Source organism: Pseudophryne corroboree, chromosome 3 (genome assembly GCF_028390025.1).
Source record: "Pseudophryne corroboree isolate aPseCor3 chromosome 3, aPseCor3.hap2, whole genome shotgun sequence".
NCBI classification, from domain to species: Eukaryota; Metazoa; Chordata; class Amphibia; order Anura; family Myobatrachidae; genus Pseudophryne; species Pseudophryne corroboree.
The window spans coordinates 448,021,806-448,038,572 of NC_086446.1; the positions used below are offsets into that span (position 1 = coordinate 448,021,806).

At 48.2% G+C, this 16,767-nt stretch overlaps 2 protein-coding genes across 2 annotated transcripts in view; one reads left to right on the forward strand and one right to left on the reverse strand.

Moving 5' to 3' along the window:
- Window positions 1-16,767, forward strand: part of SNRPB (small nuclear ribonucleoprotein polypeptides B and B1) — a 184,803-nt gene that overhangs the window by 123,354 nt on the left and 44,682 nt on the right. The window lies entirely within an intron of this gene.
- The window catches only part of DDX27 (DEAD-box helicase 27), a 70,041-nt gene that overhangs the window by 33,238 nt on the left and 20,036 nt on the right, over window positions 1-16,767 (reverse strand). The window contains exon 9 of the mRNA XM_063960518.1: window positions 10,937-11,087. Coding sequence (XP_063816588.1) covers window positions 10,937-11,087 — 151 coding nt within the window. The remainder of the gene's footprint in view (window positions 1-10,936; window positions 11,088-16,767) is intronic.

Genomic DNA, 16,767 nt, shown 5'->3' on the forward strand with positions numbered 1-16,767 from the left:
CCGGACGCAAATGTAGCAAACCTGTAAAATTTTGCGAACATGTGGGCTAAGGACCACGTCGCCGCTCTGCAAAGTTGAGTAGTGGAAGTACCGCCGGCAGCCGCCTATGAGGCACCCACTGATCGGGTGGTATGAGCACCCGTCGGAACCGGAACCTGTTTGCCACAGGAAATATAAGCTTGCCGAATGATAAGTCTAATCCAGCTAGACAAAGACTGCTTAGAAGCTAGCCAAACATTCTTAGGCCCATCATAGAGAACAAACAAATGGTCCGACCTTCTGAAGGACGACGTAACTTGTACGTATTCCCGGAAAGCTCGGACAACATCCAAGGACACGTCCCCATCTGTGAGACCCTGGAAAGATGGGACCACAATTGGCTGGTTTACATGAAACCCTGAAACAACCGTAGGTAGGAAATCTGCCCTCGGACGGAGCTCTGCCCTACCCCCATGAAAAATAAAAAAAGGGACTCTTACACGATAAGACTCCCAACTCAGAAAACCTCCTGGCTGAAGCCAAGGCAAGCAATAGTGAGACCTTCCAAGAGAGATATTTCAGGCCTGTTCTTGCTAACGGCTCAAAAGTTGGTGATCTCTAAAATTCCAACACCAAATGTAAGTCCCCCGGCGCAGTGGGAGAATGAAAAGGGGGTGGTCTCCTCAGAACCCCCTGTAAAAAGGTTTGAATCTCCTGCAAGGATACTAACCGCTATTGAAAACCGGATGGAGAGAGACGAAATTTGAACCTTCAGAGAGCCCAGCTTCAGTCCTACATCTAGCCCGGCCTGAAGGAAAAGGAGAAGTCTGGATACGTGGAAGTTCTGTGAACTCCACCCACGTTCCTGACACCCTTACATGTAAGTCTTCCAAATCCTGTAGCAGTGCATGGCTGCTGTGACCTGCTTCCTAGTGGCAAGCATTGTAGGAATGGCCGTTCCAGGTATCGCTCCGTTCCGTAAGATCCGGGTTTCAATAGCCACGCTGTTAAACGCAGCCTGTTTAGGTCTGGGTGTGGGAATGGTCTCCGAGACAGCAGGTCCTCACTATGAGGCAACTGGCAAGGATCTGCCGCTAGTAACCCCCGCAGGTCAGAGTACCCACTCACTGCGGGGTCCATCTGGTGCATCCGAATTGCCCACACTCGTTCTTGTTTCACCCTTTTCAGAACCCTGTGTATGGGTAGGAAAGGTGGAAAATGTAAACCCTACCTGTAACATCAAAGACGTGTTAATGTGTCCACTCCTTCTGCTGCTGTATCTCTTGTCCTGGACAATGATTTGGGCAGCTGATGGTTTTGTCGCGACACCATTAGGTCTACTTGAGGTAGGCCTCATCTCCTCACCACCATGTCTAAAATCCGTTGATGTAGTCACCACTCTCCCGGATGCATGGCCTGGCGACTGAGATACTCTGCTTCCCAGTTCTCCACACCTGGAATGAACACTGCCGAGAGGATGATGTCTTGTCTTTCTGCCTACAATAATATTCTTGTGGCATCCTCTAACGCCCTCCTGCTCATTGTTCCTCCTTCACGGTCTATGTAAGCCGTCAACGTGACATTGTCCGACTGTATCCTTAAGTGCTGACCCATGACGAGGTCTTCGGTTAAGAGAAGCGCCGTGTAAACTGTTCTGAGTTCGAGAATGTTTATGGGTAGGCTGTTTTCCAGTAACGTCCATCTGCCTAGAAACTGATGTTCCTCGAAGACGGGACCCCAACTTCTGAGGCTGGCGTCCGTTGTCAGGATCCTCCAATCCCAAATGCCGAATCTCTTGCCTGCTGCGAGATTCCTGTGCAACGACCACCAAATTAAGGAGGTTCGCATGCGCGGTGTAAATCGGATTCTTCGATGCAGAAGCCAATGCGAAACCGCTCCGAGTAATGAGGTTCATCTGGAATGGTCGAGAACGAAGTCTGCCGTACTGGAGAGCTTCGAACGACGCCACCCTCTGCCCGAGAAGTTGCACACAGAGGTTTAGAGAAACCGTTTGTGTTCTCAGTACCTGAGCCACTACTCTCTGTAGGTCCTGGACCTTGTGATCAGTAGATAGTCTAGATAAGGTATAATCGAGACCCCCAACAGTCTCAATCCTCCAACCATGATTGCCATGATCTTCGTAAAGATTCTTGGGGCTGGTGATAGGCCGAACGGCAAGGTCCAGAATTGGTAGTGATCAGTCACCAGTGCGAAACTTAAGTAAGCCTGGTGAGGAGTCCAGAGCGAGATATGCATCCTTTATGTCCATGGATACCATGCATTCGCCTCACTCTAAGCCTGCAATGACCAACTGGATTGATTTCATCCTGAATTTGCAGCTCCTTAGAAACTGTTTTAAAACTTTTAAATTGAGTATCGGTCCGACCGTCCCGTCTGGCTTTGGCACGACAAAAAGAGTGGAATAGAAAAGCCTTCCTCTCTGCGAGGCGGGAACTAGGACAATGACCTCTGACCATAGCAATTTCTGAAGTGCTGTTAGTAGTGCCTTCTTTCTGAGGGCACGAGGCAATCCTCTTGTAAACAAACTGACTGAGGCCTCTGTTGAAAATCCAGTTTGTACCCCGGGAAATTATGTTGTTTATCCAAAGTTCTGGTGAGGTTTTGGCCCAGATGTCCGAAAACCTTCCAGATGCGCGCCCATCCAGGGGGGACCCCAGAAGAGATGGGAGGCCGTCATGCCACAGTCTTGTCAGCAGGTTTATCCTGCTTTCTGGTCTTTGACTGTGAGTGGCCTCTACCTCTGCCTCCACGTGCTTGTGTACAGAAACTTCTTCCTTAGGCTCGAAGGGACGGTGATCCAAATGAATTAGACATTGGTCCCGAATAACCTCTCCTAACCTGTGGAGTGGTTCTCGTATAAAGAGTAGGTAGAAACGTGGACTTCCCTGCTGCAGCTTGCGAAATCCACTTGTCCAACTCTGGACCGAAAAGCATTTCACCCCCAAAGGGGATGGGTTCTACCGCCTTCTTGGTGTCAGAGTCTCCTTGCCATTCTCTTAGCCATAAAATCCGTCTAGCCGATATGGCCGATGCAGAGATGCGCAATGCTATCCTGCTAATATCCTTTGAGGCTTGACACAGGTATGAAGCGGATGCTGGAATATGTTCCGCCAGTTGGGTAATATCTTCCAAGCTATTTTCCTCTTCAATAGCTTGTACAATACGTCCAGACCATGCTCCCATGGCCTTGTTAACCAAAACCCAGACTATCGTAGGTCTCCGTGCCTCCTTTGCTGCTACGAAAAATTTACTTTAAAGCTGTCTCAACTTACAAACCGTGATATTAGGTATTGGTAAGATGGTCTTCCTTGACAACCTTCCTAAGGAAGCATCCACTACTGGTGGAGTCTACCACTTATCCATTACCCCGTTAGGTAAAGGGTAAGTTACCTGAAACCTCTTTGGAAATTTAAAGCGTTTATCAGGTTGCTTCCAAGCCTCTGAGATTGGAGAAATGTAGGAATGGGAAACACTGCTGAATGCGTTTGTTTTTTTTTTTTTTTTTTTTGGAATTCGATTAATTCGAAATCCTCTAGCTCCTTAACTTTTTTTTTTCACTTTAAAGTTTAGGATCTCTTCTACCACGTCAAAGTAAGGAATCAATACCCGCGATTGCCGTGTCCTCTTCTGGAGAATCGGCGTTTAGGTTAGATTCAATCATCCTCTGATTCTGGTACAATAGGAAGAGGTCTTTTAACTACCTTGCGCACATTTGTTTCTGCTTGTGCGGGCGGTGTTAACCTGATGAAAAATTATTTCATCGTTCTTGAGAATCCCGCAGCCCATTCTGATTGGTGCTTGCGTAATTCCGCCATCTCCTTGGAGATTTTACCTGCAAGGTCTTCCACATATGACCTAGACGGAGCACTGCTCCCAGGTGTAGCGTCCTTGTCTGGAGTCGCACACTCCGGAGCTGCCAACACGTGTGCTCGTTTTGTTACCTTTCGTACAAACATAACAGGTCTTATTGTTTAAACCCCCTACCAGGGTACTACGCAGTGCTTTCCCCTTTAAACTAGGAAAAGAAAGACTGCGGTAGATGACGGAAGCAAAGGTTTCGGATCCGGCTGGAAATACTCTTCCCTTGTATTGCAAAAAGGAATAGACAAGAATAAATAAATTAAAAAATAAAATAAATAATAATTAAAAACCCAGCCGACCAAGTTGTATCCGCCTGCTTCCTTGTATTTTCTACAGGATCTTTGTACTAGAAGTCCTTTTGAAAATATAAATGGAAAGTAAAATTATTTGTTCAGGAGATCCTCAGTATTTTTCGCAATATATACTTTCCCCAGCAGAGGGAGCTATTGCTACATTATAACATCCCTCTTGGTATCTATACGAGGGGGAAGGAATGGCGCCACTTAGAAATAATTAAAATCTCCGTCACTGAAAAAGTTTGGGAACTTCCAAATCTCCCATCGGTAAACTTATCTATTATACCTCACTATTCAGTGCTTATAAGTAATATATACATGCTGTCAATGTAACGCTTGTTACACGTTGACAGAACGGCCTCAGGAAACACTAACCGCCGCAGTTACAGACCAGTCCCCACTGTCGCACTTCCACCCTGTGGGTATGCAGTAGCAATACTAAGGCAGGCGTTCTGTCAGAAAGTGACAATTATAATGGAGGAGAGGAAAACATAACGGGGAATGTAACAGCAAGTATAACATCTACTGTAAAAAAGGAAGCAAATGGAGAAATAATAAGAATTTACTCACCGGTAATTCTATTTCTCGTAGTCCGTAGTGGATGCTGGGAACTCCGTAAGGACCATGGGGTATAGACAGGCTCCGCAGGAGACTGGGCACTCTTAAAAGAAAGATTAGGTACTATATCTGGTGTGCACTGGCTCCTCCCTCTATGCCCCTCCTCCAGACCTCAGTTAGGGAAACTGTGCCCGGAAGAGCTGACATTACTAGGAAAGGATTTGGAATCCAGGGTAAGACTCATACCAGCCACACCAATCACACCGTACAACTCGTGATAACTATACCCAGTTAACAGTATGAATAATAACTGAGCCTCTCTCAACAGATGGCTCATACAATAACCCTTTAGTTAAGCAATAACTATATACATGTATTGCAGAGAGTCCGCACTTGGGACGGGCTCCCAGCATCCACTACGGACTACGAGAAATAGAATTACCGGTGAGTAAATTCTTATTTTCTCTGACGTCCTAGTGGATGCTGGGTACTCTGTAAGGACCATGGGGATTATACCAAAGCTCCCAAACGGGCGGGAGAGTGCTGATGACTCTGCAGCACCGAATGAGCAAACTCAAGGTCCTCCTCAGCCAGGGTATCAAACTTGTAGAATTTTGCAAAAGTGTTTGAACCCGACCAAGTAGCAGCTCGGCAAAGTTGTAAAGCTGAGACCCCTCGGGCAGCCGCCCAAGAAGAGCCCACCTTCCTCGTGGAATGGGCTTTTACTGATTTAGGATGCGGCAGTCCAGCCGCAGAATGTGCAAGCTGAATCGTGCTACAGATCCAGCGAGCAATAGTCTGCTTTGAAGCAGGAGCACCCAGCTTGTTGGGTGCATGCAGGATAAATAGCGAGTCAGTTTTTCTGACTCTAGCCGTCCTGGAAATATAAAGTTTCAGGGCCCGGACTACGTCCAGCAACTTGGAATCCTCCAAGTCCCTAGTAGCCGCAGGCACCACAATAGGTTGGTTCAAATGAAACGATGATACCACCTTAGGGAGAAATTGGGGACGAGTCCTCCATTCTGCCCTTTCCATATGGAAGATCAGATATGGGCTTTTACATGACAAAGCCGCCAATTCTGACACACGCCTAGTCCAAGCTTAGGCCAAAAGCATGACCACTTTCCACGTGAGATATTTTAGCTCCACGGTCTTAAGTGGCTCAAACCAGTGGGATTTTAGGGATCCAACACACGTTAAGATCCCAAGGTGCCACTGGAGGCACAAAAGGGGCTGAATATGCAGCACCCCTGTAACAACGTCCGAACTTCAGGCAGTGAGGCCAGTTCTTTTTGAGAGAAAAAGGGATAGGGCCGAAATCTTGGCCTTTATGGATCCTAATTTTAGGCCCATAGTCACTCCTGACTGTAGGAAGTGCAGGAATCGACCCCCCCTGGAATTCCTCTGTAGGGCCTTCCCGGCCACACACCAAGCAACCTATTTTCGCCATATACAGTGAAAAAGTCTTGCTGTCACGTCTTTCCTAGCCTTTATCAGCGTAGGAATAACTGCATCCGGAATGCCCTTTTCCGCTAGGATCCGGTGTTCAACCGCCATGCCGTCCAACGCAGCCGCGGTAAGTCTTGGATGAGACAGGGTCCCTGTTGCAACATGTCCTGACTGAGAGGCAGAGGCCATGGGTCCTCTGAGAGCATTTCTTGCAGTTCCGGGTACCGAGTCCTTCTTGGCCAATCCGGAGCAAAGAATATTGTTCACACTCCTCCGTTTATTACAATTCTCAGCCCTTGGGTCTGAGAGGAAGAGGAGGGAATATATAGACCGACTGGAACACCCACGGTGTTACTAGTGCGACCACAGCTATCGCCTGAAAGTCCCTTGACCCAGCGTAAAACCTTTTTTATCTTTTTATTGAGGTGGGACGCCATGTAGTCCACCTGAGGCAGTTTCCATCAAATTGCAAAACTGCGTGAAGACTTCCTGATGAAGTCACCACTTTCCCGGGTGGAGGTCGTGTCCACTCCCGGAATGAATACTGCTGACAGCGCGCTTACTTGATTCTCCGCCCAGCGAAGAATTCTGGTGGCTTCTACCCTCGCCACCCTGCTCCTTGTGCCGCCCTGGCGGTTTACATGAGCCCCTGCGGTCTGACTGGATCAGAACCGGTTGGTCGCGAAGCAGGAACTCCGCTTGACTTAGGGCGTTGTATATGGCCCTTAGTTCCAGGATATTGATGTGAAGGCAAGTCTGTTGGCTTGACCACAAACCTTGGAATTTTCTTCCCTGTGTAACTGCCCCCCACCCTCGGAGGCTTGCATCCGTGGTCACCAGGACCCAGTCCTGAATGCCGAATCTGCGGCCCTCGAGAAGGTGAGCACTCCGCAGCCACCACAAGAGAGACACCCTGGCCCTGGGGGATAGGGTGATTAACCGATGCATCTGAAGATGTGATCCGGACCACTTGTCCAGTAAGTTCCATTGTCCTTGCACGGAACCAGCCGAAGGGGATGGCCTCGTATGATGCCATCATCCTTCCCAGTGATGCACTGACACCTGTTTTGGTTTTCAATGGATTCCTGACCAGTGTCATGAGCTCCTGAGCTCTCTCTATCGGGAGATAAACCCTCTTCTGGTCTGTGTCTAGGATCATGCCTAGGCGAGGCAGAAGAACTGTAGGAACCAACTGCGACTTCGGAATATATAGAATCCAGTCGTGTTGCCGTTTCACTTCCAGAGAAGGTGATACGCTGTCCAGCAACTGCTCTCTTGATCTCGCTTTTATGAGGAGATCATCCAAGTATGTGATAATAGTGACACCTTGCTTCCGCAGGAGCACCATCATATCCGCCATTACCTTGGTGAAATTGGTAATGACAATCCCGTACCGCAATTCTGAGGTAAGCCTGATGAGGTGGATAAATGGGGACACGAAGGTATGCATCCCTTATGTCCCAATTCATTTCAGGCTTGCAATGACCGCTCTTAGCGATTCCATCTTGAACCTGAACCTTTTCAGGTATATGTTCAGGGATTTTAATACAATATGGGTCTAACCGAACAGTCTGGTTTCGGGATTATAACATGGTCGAATAATAACACCCTCTTGTTGAAGGAGGGGACCCTTGACCACCACCTGTTGAAGATACAATTTACGAATTGCAGTTAACACTGGCTCCCTCTCTTGGGGGGAAGCCCGCCGGGTCCTCGGTGAGGGGGCATCTTCTCACAGTCCAGCCTGTATCCCTGCGATACAATTTCTATTGCCCAGGGATCTAACAAGGAGTGAACCCACTTGTGGCTGAACTTACGAAGGCGTGTACCCACCGGGCCTAGCTCCGCCTATGGAGCCCCAGCGACATGCGGTGGATTTTTGTAGAGGCCGGGGAGGACTTCTGTTCCTGGGGACTAGCTGTGTTGTACAGCTTCTTTCCTCTGCCCCCGGCTCTGACAAGAAAGGACGCACCTCAGACTTTCTTGTTTCTTTATTCGAAAAGCTGCATTTAATAATGTCGTGCTTTCCTAGGCTGTGCAGGAATATAAGGCAAAATATCAGAATTACCAGCTATAGCTGTGGAGACCAGGCCCGAGAACCTTTCTCCACACAATCCTCAGCCTTCCATATGCCTCTTAAGTCGGCATCATCTGTCCAATGTATATTCTACAGGACACGTCAAGCAGAAATCGACATAGCTTTTGTCTCTAGGACCCAGTATACTCATGTCCCTTTGGGCATGCTTTATAATTATATATCTATCACTTAAGACAGCATCTTAAAATATTTATATGCATACTAGAGTCTCAATCTCTGCTGATAAGGTACCTGTCCACGCTGCCACAGCGCTATAAACCCATGCCGACACAATCGCCGGTCTGGGTAGTATACTAGAATGTGCACACTATCTGCAGGATCCCTGAGAATAGCTAGTGCAAACAGGACACCCAAGGGGAAGATTCTCAACACATCCTGGCCCTAGTGGGGAAAGGATACAGCCTGAGAATTCTCTTGTGGGAAGCTGCCGTCTCTTGTCTGGAGATTCCCGCTCTTTTTCCTCATGAGAGGAGGGAAATTTACCTCAGCATTCTTCCCCTTAACATGTGTACTCTCGTGTCAGGGACAGATGAGTCATCAGTGATATGCAAATCATCTTTTATTCCAATAATCATATATTGAATATCTTTTAGCCCTCTTGGCTGTAACTTTGCATTATCGTAGTCGACAGTGGAGTTAAACTCCGTGTCGATACTTTGTTATTTTGGATAGTGAACATAGAGAGACTCTGAAGGACTCTGTGACATAGGGACAGACCAGGGTAGATTTCCTTTCTGTTCCCTAACCTTTTGTGCAATAATTTTACCTCAGCACTTACACATATCCAAACAGGTGTCGGCGTTGGTGACGGAGACACCCTCCCACACACATATCCGCTCTATCACCTCCTTAGAGGAGCCTTTTACCTCAGACATGTCGACACACGCATACCGACACACCACACACACAGGGGATGCTCTATTTGAAGACAGTTCCCCCACCAGGCCCTTTGGAGAGACAGAGAGAGAGAGTATGCCAGCACACACCACAGCGCTATATAATACAGGGATGTACACTATACTGAGTGATTTTTCCCCTATAGCAGCTTATATACAGTTTTGCGCCTAAATTTATGTGCCCCCCCTCTCTTTTTTACCCTTTGTGTACCAGGATACTGCAGGGGAGAGCCTGGGGAGCTTCCTTCCAGCTGAGCTGTGAAGAGAAAATGGCGCCGGTGTGCTGAGGAAGAAGGCCCGGCCCCCTCAGCGGCGGGCTTCTGTCCTTTTATGTACTTTAATGGTGGGGGTTAATGCACATATACAGTTTATCAGACTGTATTATGTGCTTTTCGCCAAGTAAGGTAATCTAATTGCTGCCCAGGGCGCCCCCCCCCCAGCGCCCTGCACCCATCAGTGACCGGAGTGTGTGGTGTGCTAAGGGAGCAATGGCGCACAGCTGCAGTGCTGTGCGCTACCTTAATGAAGACCGGAGTCTTCAGCCGCCGATTTTCAACTTCTCTTCGTTCTTCTGGCTCTGCAAGGGGGACGGCGGCGCGGCTCCGGGACCGGACGACCGAGGACTGGGCCTGTGTTCGATCCCTCTGGAGCTAATGGTGTCCAGTAGCCTTAGAAGCCCAAGCTAGCTGCAAGCAGGTAGGTTCGCTTCTCTCCCCTCAGTCCCACGTAGCAGTGAGTCTGTTGCCAGCAGATCTCACTGAAAATAAAAAACCTAACAAATACTTTCTTTTCTAGGAAGCTCAGGAGAGCCCCTAGGGTGCATCCAGCTCTGGCCGGGCACAGATACTAACTGAGGTCTGGAGGAGGGGCATAGAGGGAGGAGCCAGTGCACACCAGATATAGTACCTAATCTTTCTTTTAAGAGTGCCCAGTCTCCTGCGGAGCCTGTCTATACCCCATGGTCCTTACGGAGTTCCCAGCATCCACTAGGACGTCAGAGAAAGTTGTCTATTGGTGGCAATCGCCTATATACAGTACAGTGGAAGCAGTGATTTTTGTAAGCTGAACAATAGCTATTAGCATGCAGCCGATTCATTTGAAAGTGTGACATCGTTGAAAGAAGAACTGCAGAAAGACCACAAAATTGCTACATATACTTTGTGTAGGTAATCAGTTCTAATAGGATGGATGTGCTAAAGTATAGCGTGCAAACAGAAATTATGTCCTTAAAGTCACTAAGGGGGACATTTACTAAGCAGTGATAAGTGCGGAGAAGTGAGCCAGTGGAGAAGTTGCCCATGGCAACCAATCAGCACTGAAGTAACTGCTATAATTTGCATACTATAAAATGATACAGAGCTGCCGATTGGTTGATGGGGCAACTTCACCACTGGCTCACTTCTCCGCTCTTATCACTGCTTAGTAAATGTCCCCCTTTATCTTTTAGAAATATTTCCTATGTACAGAATGTACACGGACTACTGATACTTCTATAAAAGCACCTGCATGTCCCAAATCTAGTGTTAGACAGAGCACATGATCCGCCCTACATTGCACAGTAGTGACTAGATTGCCATTAGTACAGTGAGCTTTTACACATGCAGCCAAGATGTAATGAGCATTTCTAGCCATATAGGTGAATCACCGAAGCATTGCACTGAGAATATATAGAACTCAAATGAAAGAACTGTACTTTTTAGAGAAGTAGAATGGTCTTTAAGCCCACATGGTCCCTAAAGATCACATATGGTCACAGTATGTTTGGAAAGGATCCTCACCGATCTGCCTCGTCCAGGATCAGAACTTCAATAGCATTAAGGCTGAATGAGGGGCAATTGTGCAGATGGTCAATGAGTCTCCCTGGGGTGGCAATGAGAATATCAGGGCCAGCTCTCAAGGCAGCTTCCTGGGATTTCACATCCAGGCCCCCTGTAAGATAACCAGAGGAGATCCCAGTATTAAGATGGAACACCAATATGTATATAAAAACACAAACTACTGAATGCATAAGGTAAAAATAAGAATTTACTTACCGATAATTCTATTTCTCGGAGTCCGTAGTGGATGCTGGGGTTCCTGAAAGGACCAGGGGGATAGCGGCTCCGCAGGAGACAGGGCACAAAAAGTAAAGCTTTCCGATCATGTGGTGTGCACTGGCTCCTCCCCCTATGACCCTCCTCCAGACTCCAGTTAGGTACTGTGCCCGGACGAGCGTACACAATAAGGGAGGAATTTTGAATCCCGGGTAAGACTCATACCAGCCACACCAATCACACTGTACAACCTGTGATCTGAACCCAGTTAACAGTATGATAACAGCGGAGCCTCTGAAAAGATGGCTCACAACAACAATAACCCGATTTAGTTAGCAATAACTATGTACAAGTATTGCAGATAATCCGCACTTGGGATGGGCGCCCAGCATCCACTACGGACTCCGAGAAATAGAATTATCGGTAAGTAAATTCTTATTTTCTCTATCGTCCTTGTGGATGCTGGGGTTCCTGAAAGGACCATAGGGATTATACCAAAGCTCCCAAACGGGCGGGAGAGTGCGGATGACTCTGCAGCACCGAATGAGAGAACTCCAGGTCCTCTTTTGCCAGGGTATCAAATTTGTAGAATTTTACAAACGTGTTCTCCCCCGACCACGTAGCTGCTCGGCAAAGTTGTAATGCCGAGACCCCTCGGGCAGCCGCCCAAGATGAGCCCACCTTCCTTGTGGAATGGGCCTTAACAGATTTAGACTGTGGCAGGCCTGCCACAGAATGTGCAAGTTGAATTGTGCTACCAATCCCACGAGCAATCGACTGCTTAGAAGCAGAAGCACCCAGCATTGTTGGGTGCATACAGGATAAACAGCAAGTCAGATTTCCTGACTCCAGCCAACCTGGAAACTATATTTTCAGGGCCCTGATAACATCCAGCAACTTGGAGTCCTCCAAGTCCCTAGTAGCCGCAGGTACCACAATAAGCTGGTTCAGGTGAAACGCTGACACCACCTTAAGGAGAAACTGGGGACGAGTCCGCAGCTTTGCTCTGTCCGAATGGACAATCAGATATGGCTTTGTGAGATAAAGCCGCCAATTCTGACACTCGCCTGGCCGAGGCCAGGACCAACAGCATGGTCATTTTCCATGTGAGATATATCAAATCCACAGATTTGAGTTGTTTAAACCAATGTGATTTTTTAGGAATCCCAAAACTACGTTGAGATCGCCCAGTGCCACTGGAGACATCAAAGGGGCTGTATATGCAGTACTCCCTTAACAACTTCTGGACTTCAGGAACTGAAGCCAATTTCTTTCTGGAAGAAAATCAACAGGCCGAAATTTGAACCTTAATGGACCCAATTTGAGACCCATAGACACTCCTGTTTGCAGGAAATGTAGAAATTAACCTAGTTGAAATTCTTCCGTGGAGCCTTCCTGGACTCACACCCTGGCACATATTTTCACCTAAGTGGTGATAATGTTGTGCGGTCACCTCCTTCCTGGCTCTGACCAGGGTAGGGATGACCTCTTCCGGAATGCCTCTTTCCCTTAGGATCCGGCGTTCACCCGCCTTGGCGTCAACGCAGCTGCGGTAAGTCCCGGAACAGACACGGTTCTTGCCGAATCAAGACCCTTCTTAGTATCTCTTGAAGTTCCGGGAACCAAGTCCTTCTTGGCCAAACCGGAGCCACGAGTATAGTTCTTACTCCTCTCCTTCCTATCATTTTCAATACATTGGGTATGAAAAGCAGAGGATGGAACACATACACCGACTGGTACACCGACGGTGTTACCAGAGCGTCCCAGCTATTGCCTGAGTGTCTCTTGACCTGGCGCTTCAGGTGGGACGCCATCATAACCACCTTTGGTCTTTCCCAACGGTTTACAATCATGTGGAAACTTCCAGATTAAGTTTCCACTTTTCCGGGTGGAATTCATTTATGCTGAGAAAATCTTCCCAGTTGCCCACTCCCTGAATGAACACTGCTGACAGTGTTATCACATGATTTTCCGCCCAGCGAAGAATCCTTGCTGTCATTGCCCTCCTGCTTCTTGTGTCGCCCCGTCTGATAACGTGGGCGACCGCCATGATGATGTCCTACTGGATCAGCACCGGTTGACTTTGAAGCAGGAGTCTTCCTAGGCTCAGAGCATTGTAAATTGCCCTTAGCTCCAGTATATTCATGTGGAGAGAAGTCTCCAGACTTGACCACACTTCCTTGGAAATTTTTTCCCTGTGTGACTACTCCCCAGCCTCTCAGGCTGGTATCCGTGGTCCCCAGAACACAGTCCTGAATGCTGAGTGTGCTGCCCTCTAAAAGATGAGCACTCTGCAGCCCCCACAGAAGAGACACCCTTGTCCTTGGAGACAGGATTATCCGCTGATGCATCTGAAAATGCGATCCGGACCATTCGTCCAGCAAATCCCCTGAGATCTGCCGAATGGAATCGCTTCGTAAGAAGCCACCATTTTTCCCAGGACTCCTGTGCATTGATGCACTGATACTTGGCCTGGTTTTAGGAGGTTTCTGACTAGGTTGAATAACTCCTTGGCTTTTTCCTCCCGGAGGAACACCTTTTTCTGGACTATGCCCAGAATCATTCCTAGGAACAGCAGACGTATCGTCGGAAAACAGCTGCGATTCTTGGAATATTTAGAATCCAGTCGTGCTGTCGTAGAACTACTTTAGATAGTGCTCTTCCGACCTCCAACTGTTCTCTGGAACTTGCCCTTTTCAGGATATCGTCCAAGTAAGGGATAATTTAGATGCCTTTTTTCTTTGAAGAAACATCTTTTCGGCCATTACCTTGGTAAAAGGCCCGGGGTGCCGTGGATAATTCAAACGGCATCGTCTGAAACTGATATTGACAGTTCTGTACCACGAACCAGAGGTACCCTTGTTGAGAAGGGCAAATTTGGACATGGAGGTAATCCTTGATGTCCAGGGACACCATATAGTCCCCTTTTTTCCGGTTCGCTATCACTGCTCTGAGTGACTCCATCTCGATTTGAACCTTTTATGTAAGTGTTCAAAGATTTCAGTTTAGACTATGTCTCACCAAGCCGTCTGGCGTCAGTACCACAATATAGTGTGGAAAAATAATACCCTTTTCCTTGTTGTAGGAGGGGTACTTTGATTATCACCTGCTGGATATACAGCTTGTGAATTGTTTCCAATGCTGCCTCCCTGTCGGAGGGAGCCGTTGGTAAAGCAGACTTCAGAAACCTGCGAGGAGAAGATGTCTCGACTCTCCAATCTGTACCCCTGGGATAATACTTGTACTATCTAGGGGTCAACCTGCGAGTGATCCCACTGCGCGCTGAGACTCTTGAGACTACCCCCCCACCTTGAGTCCGCTTGCATGGCCCCAGCGTCATGCTGAGGACTTGGCAGACGCGGTGGAGGGCTTCTTTTCCTGGGAAGGGGCTGCCTGCTGCAGTCTACTTCCCTTACCTCTATGTCTGGGCAGATATGACTGGCCTTTTGCCTGCATGCCCTCATGGGAAAGGAAGGATTGAGGCTGAAAAGACGGTGTCTTTTTCAGCTGAGATGTAACTTGGGGTAAAAAGGTTGGATTTCCCAGCTGTTGCCGTGGTCCCCAGGTCCGATGGACCGACCCCAACTAACTCCTTCCCTTTATACGGCAATACTTCCATGTGCCGTATGGGATCTGTATCACCTGACCACTGTCGTGTCCATGACATCTTCTGGGTGATATGGACAACGTACTTATCTTGATGCCAGAGAGCAAATATCCCTCTGTGCATCTCACGTACATATATATAGAATGCATCCTATTAAATGCTCTATATGAATAAAATATTTTCAGTCAGGGAATCCGACCAAGCCAACCCAGCACTGCATCTCCAGGCTGATGGCGATCGCTGGTCGCAGTATAACCACCGTATGTGTGTATATACTTTTTAGGATATCTTTCCAGCTTCCTATCAGCTGGCTCCTTGAGGGCGGCCGTATCTGGAGACGGTAACGCCACTTGATAAGCGTGTGAGCGCCTTATCACCCTAAGGGGTGTTTCCCAACGCGCCCTAATTTCTGGCGGGAAAGGGTATAACGCCAATATTTGCTATCGGGGTAACCCCACGCATCATCACACACTTCATTTTATTTTATCTGATTCAGGAAAAACTACAGGTAGTTTTTTCACTCCCACATAATACCCTTTTTTGTGGTACTTGTAGTATCAGAAATATGCAACACCTCCTTCATTGCCCTTAACGTGTGGCCCTAATGAGAAATACGTTTGTTTATTCACCGTCGACACTGGATTCAGTGTCCGTGTCTGTGTCTGTGTCGACCGACTGAGGTAAATGGGCGTTTTTAACGCCCCTGACGGTGTTTCTGAGACGCCTGGACCGGTACTAATAGTTTGTCGGCCGTCTCACGTCGTCAACCGACCTTGCAGCGTGTTGACATTCTCACGTAATTCCCTAAATAAGCCATCCATTCCGGTGTCGACTCCCTAGAGAGTGACATCACCATTACAGGCAATTTCTCCGCCTCCTCACCAACATCGTCCTCATACATGTCGACACACACGTACCGACACACAGCACACACACCGGGAATGCTCTGACAGAGGACAGGACCCACACTAGCCCTTTGGGGAGACAGAGGGAGAGTTTGCCAGCACACACCAAAACGCTATAATTATATAGGGACAACCTTATATAAGTGTTTTCCCTTATAGCATCTTTATATATATCTCAATATCGCCAAAATCAGTGCCCCCCCTCTCTGTTTTAACCCTGTTTCTGTAGTGCAGTGCAGGGGAGAGCCTGGGAGCCTTCTCTCCAGGCTTTCTGTGAGAGAAAATGGCGCTGTGTGCTGAGGAGATAGGCCCCGCCCCTTTTTCGGCGGGCTCGTCTCCCGCTATTTAGTGAATCTTGGCAGGGGTTAAATATCTCCATATAGCCTCTGGGGGCTATATGTGAGGTATTTTTCGCCAAAAAAGGTTTTCATTTGCCTCCCAGGGCGCCCCCCTCCCAGCGCCCTGCACCCTCAGTGACTGCCGTGTGAAGTGTGCTGAGAGGAAAATGGCGCACAGCTGCAGTGCTGTGCGCTACCTTTAGAAGACTGCAGGAGTCTTCAGCCGCCGATTCTGGACCTCTTCTTACTTCAGCATCTGCAAGGGGGCCGGCGGCGCGGCTCCGGTGACCATCCAGGCTGTACCTGTGATCGTCCCTCTGGAGCTGATGTCCAGTAGCCAAGAAGCCAATCCATCCTGCACGCAGGTGAGTTCACTCCTTCTCCCCTAAGTCCCTCGTTGCAGTGATCCTGTTGCCAGCAGGACTCACTGTAAAATAAAAAACCTAAGCTAAACTTTCTCTAAGCAGCTCTTTAGGAGAGCCACCTAGATTGCACCCTTCTCGGCCGGGCACAAAAATCTAACTGGAGTCTGGAGGAGGGTCATAGGGGGAGGAGCCAGTGCACACCACATGATCGGAAAGCTTTACTTTTTGTGCCCTGTCTCCTGCGGAGCCGCTATCCCCCTGGTCCTTTCAGGAACCCCAGCATCCACAAGGACGATAGAGAAATAATAAAGGAAGCAGGTGTCTGTAGAAGTGGTTGGAACTTTACCATCCATAAAACAGC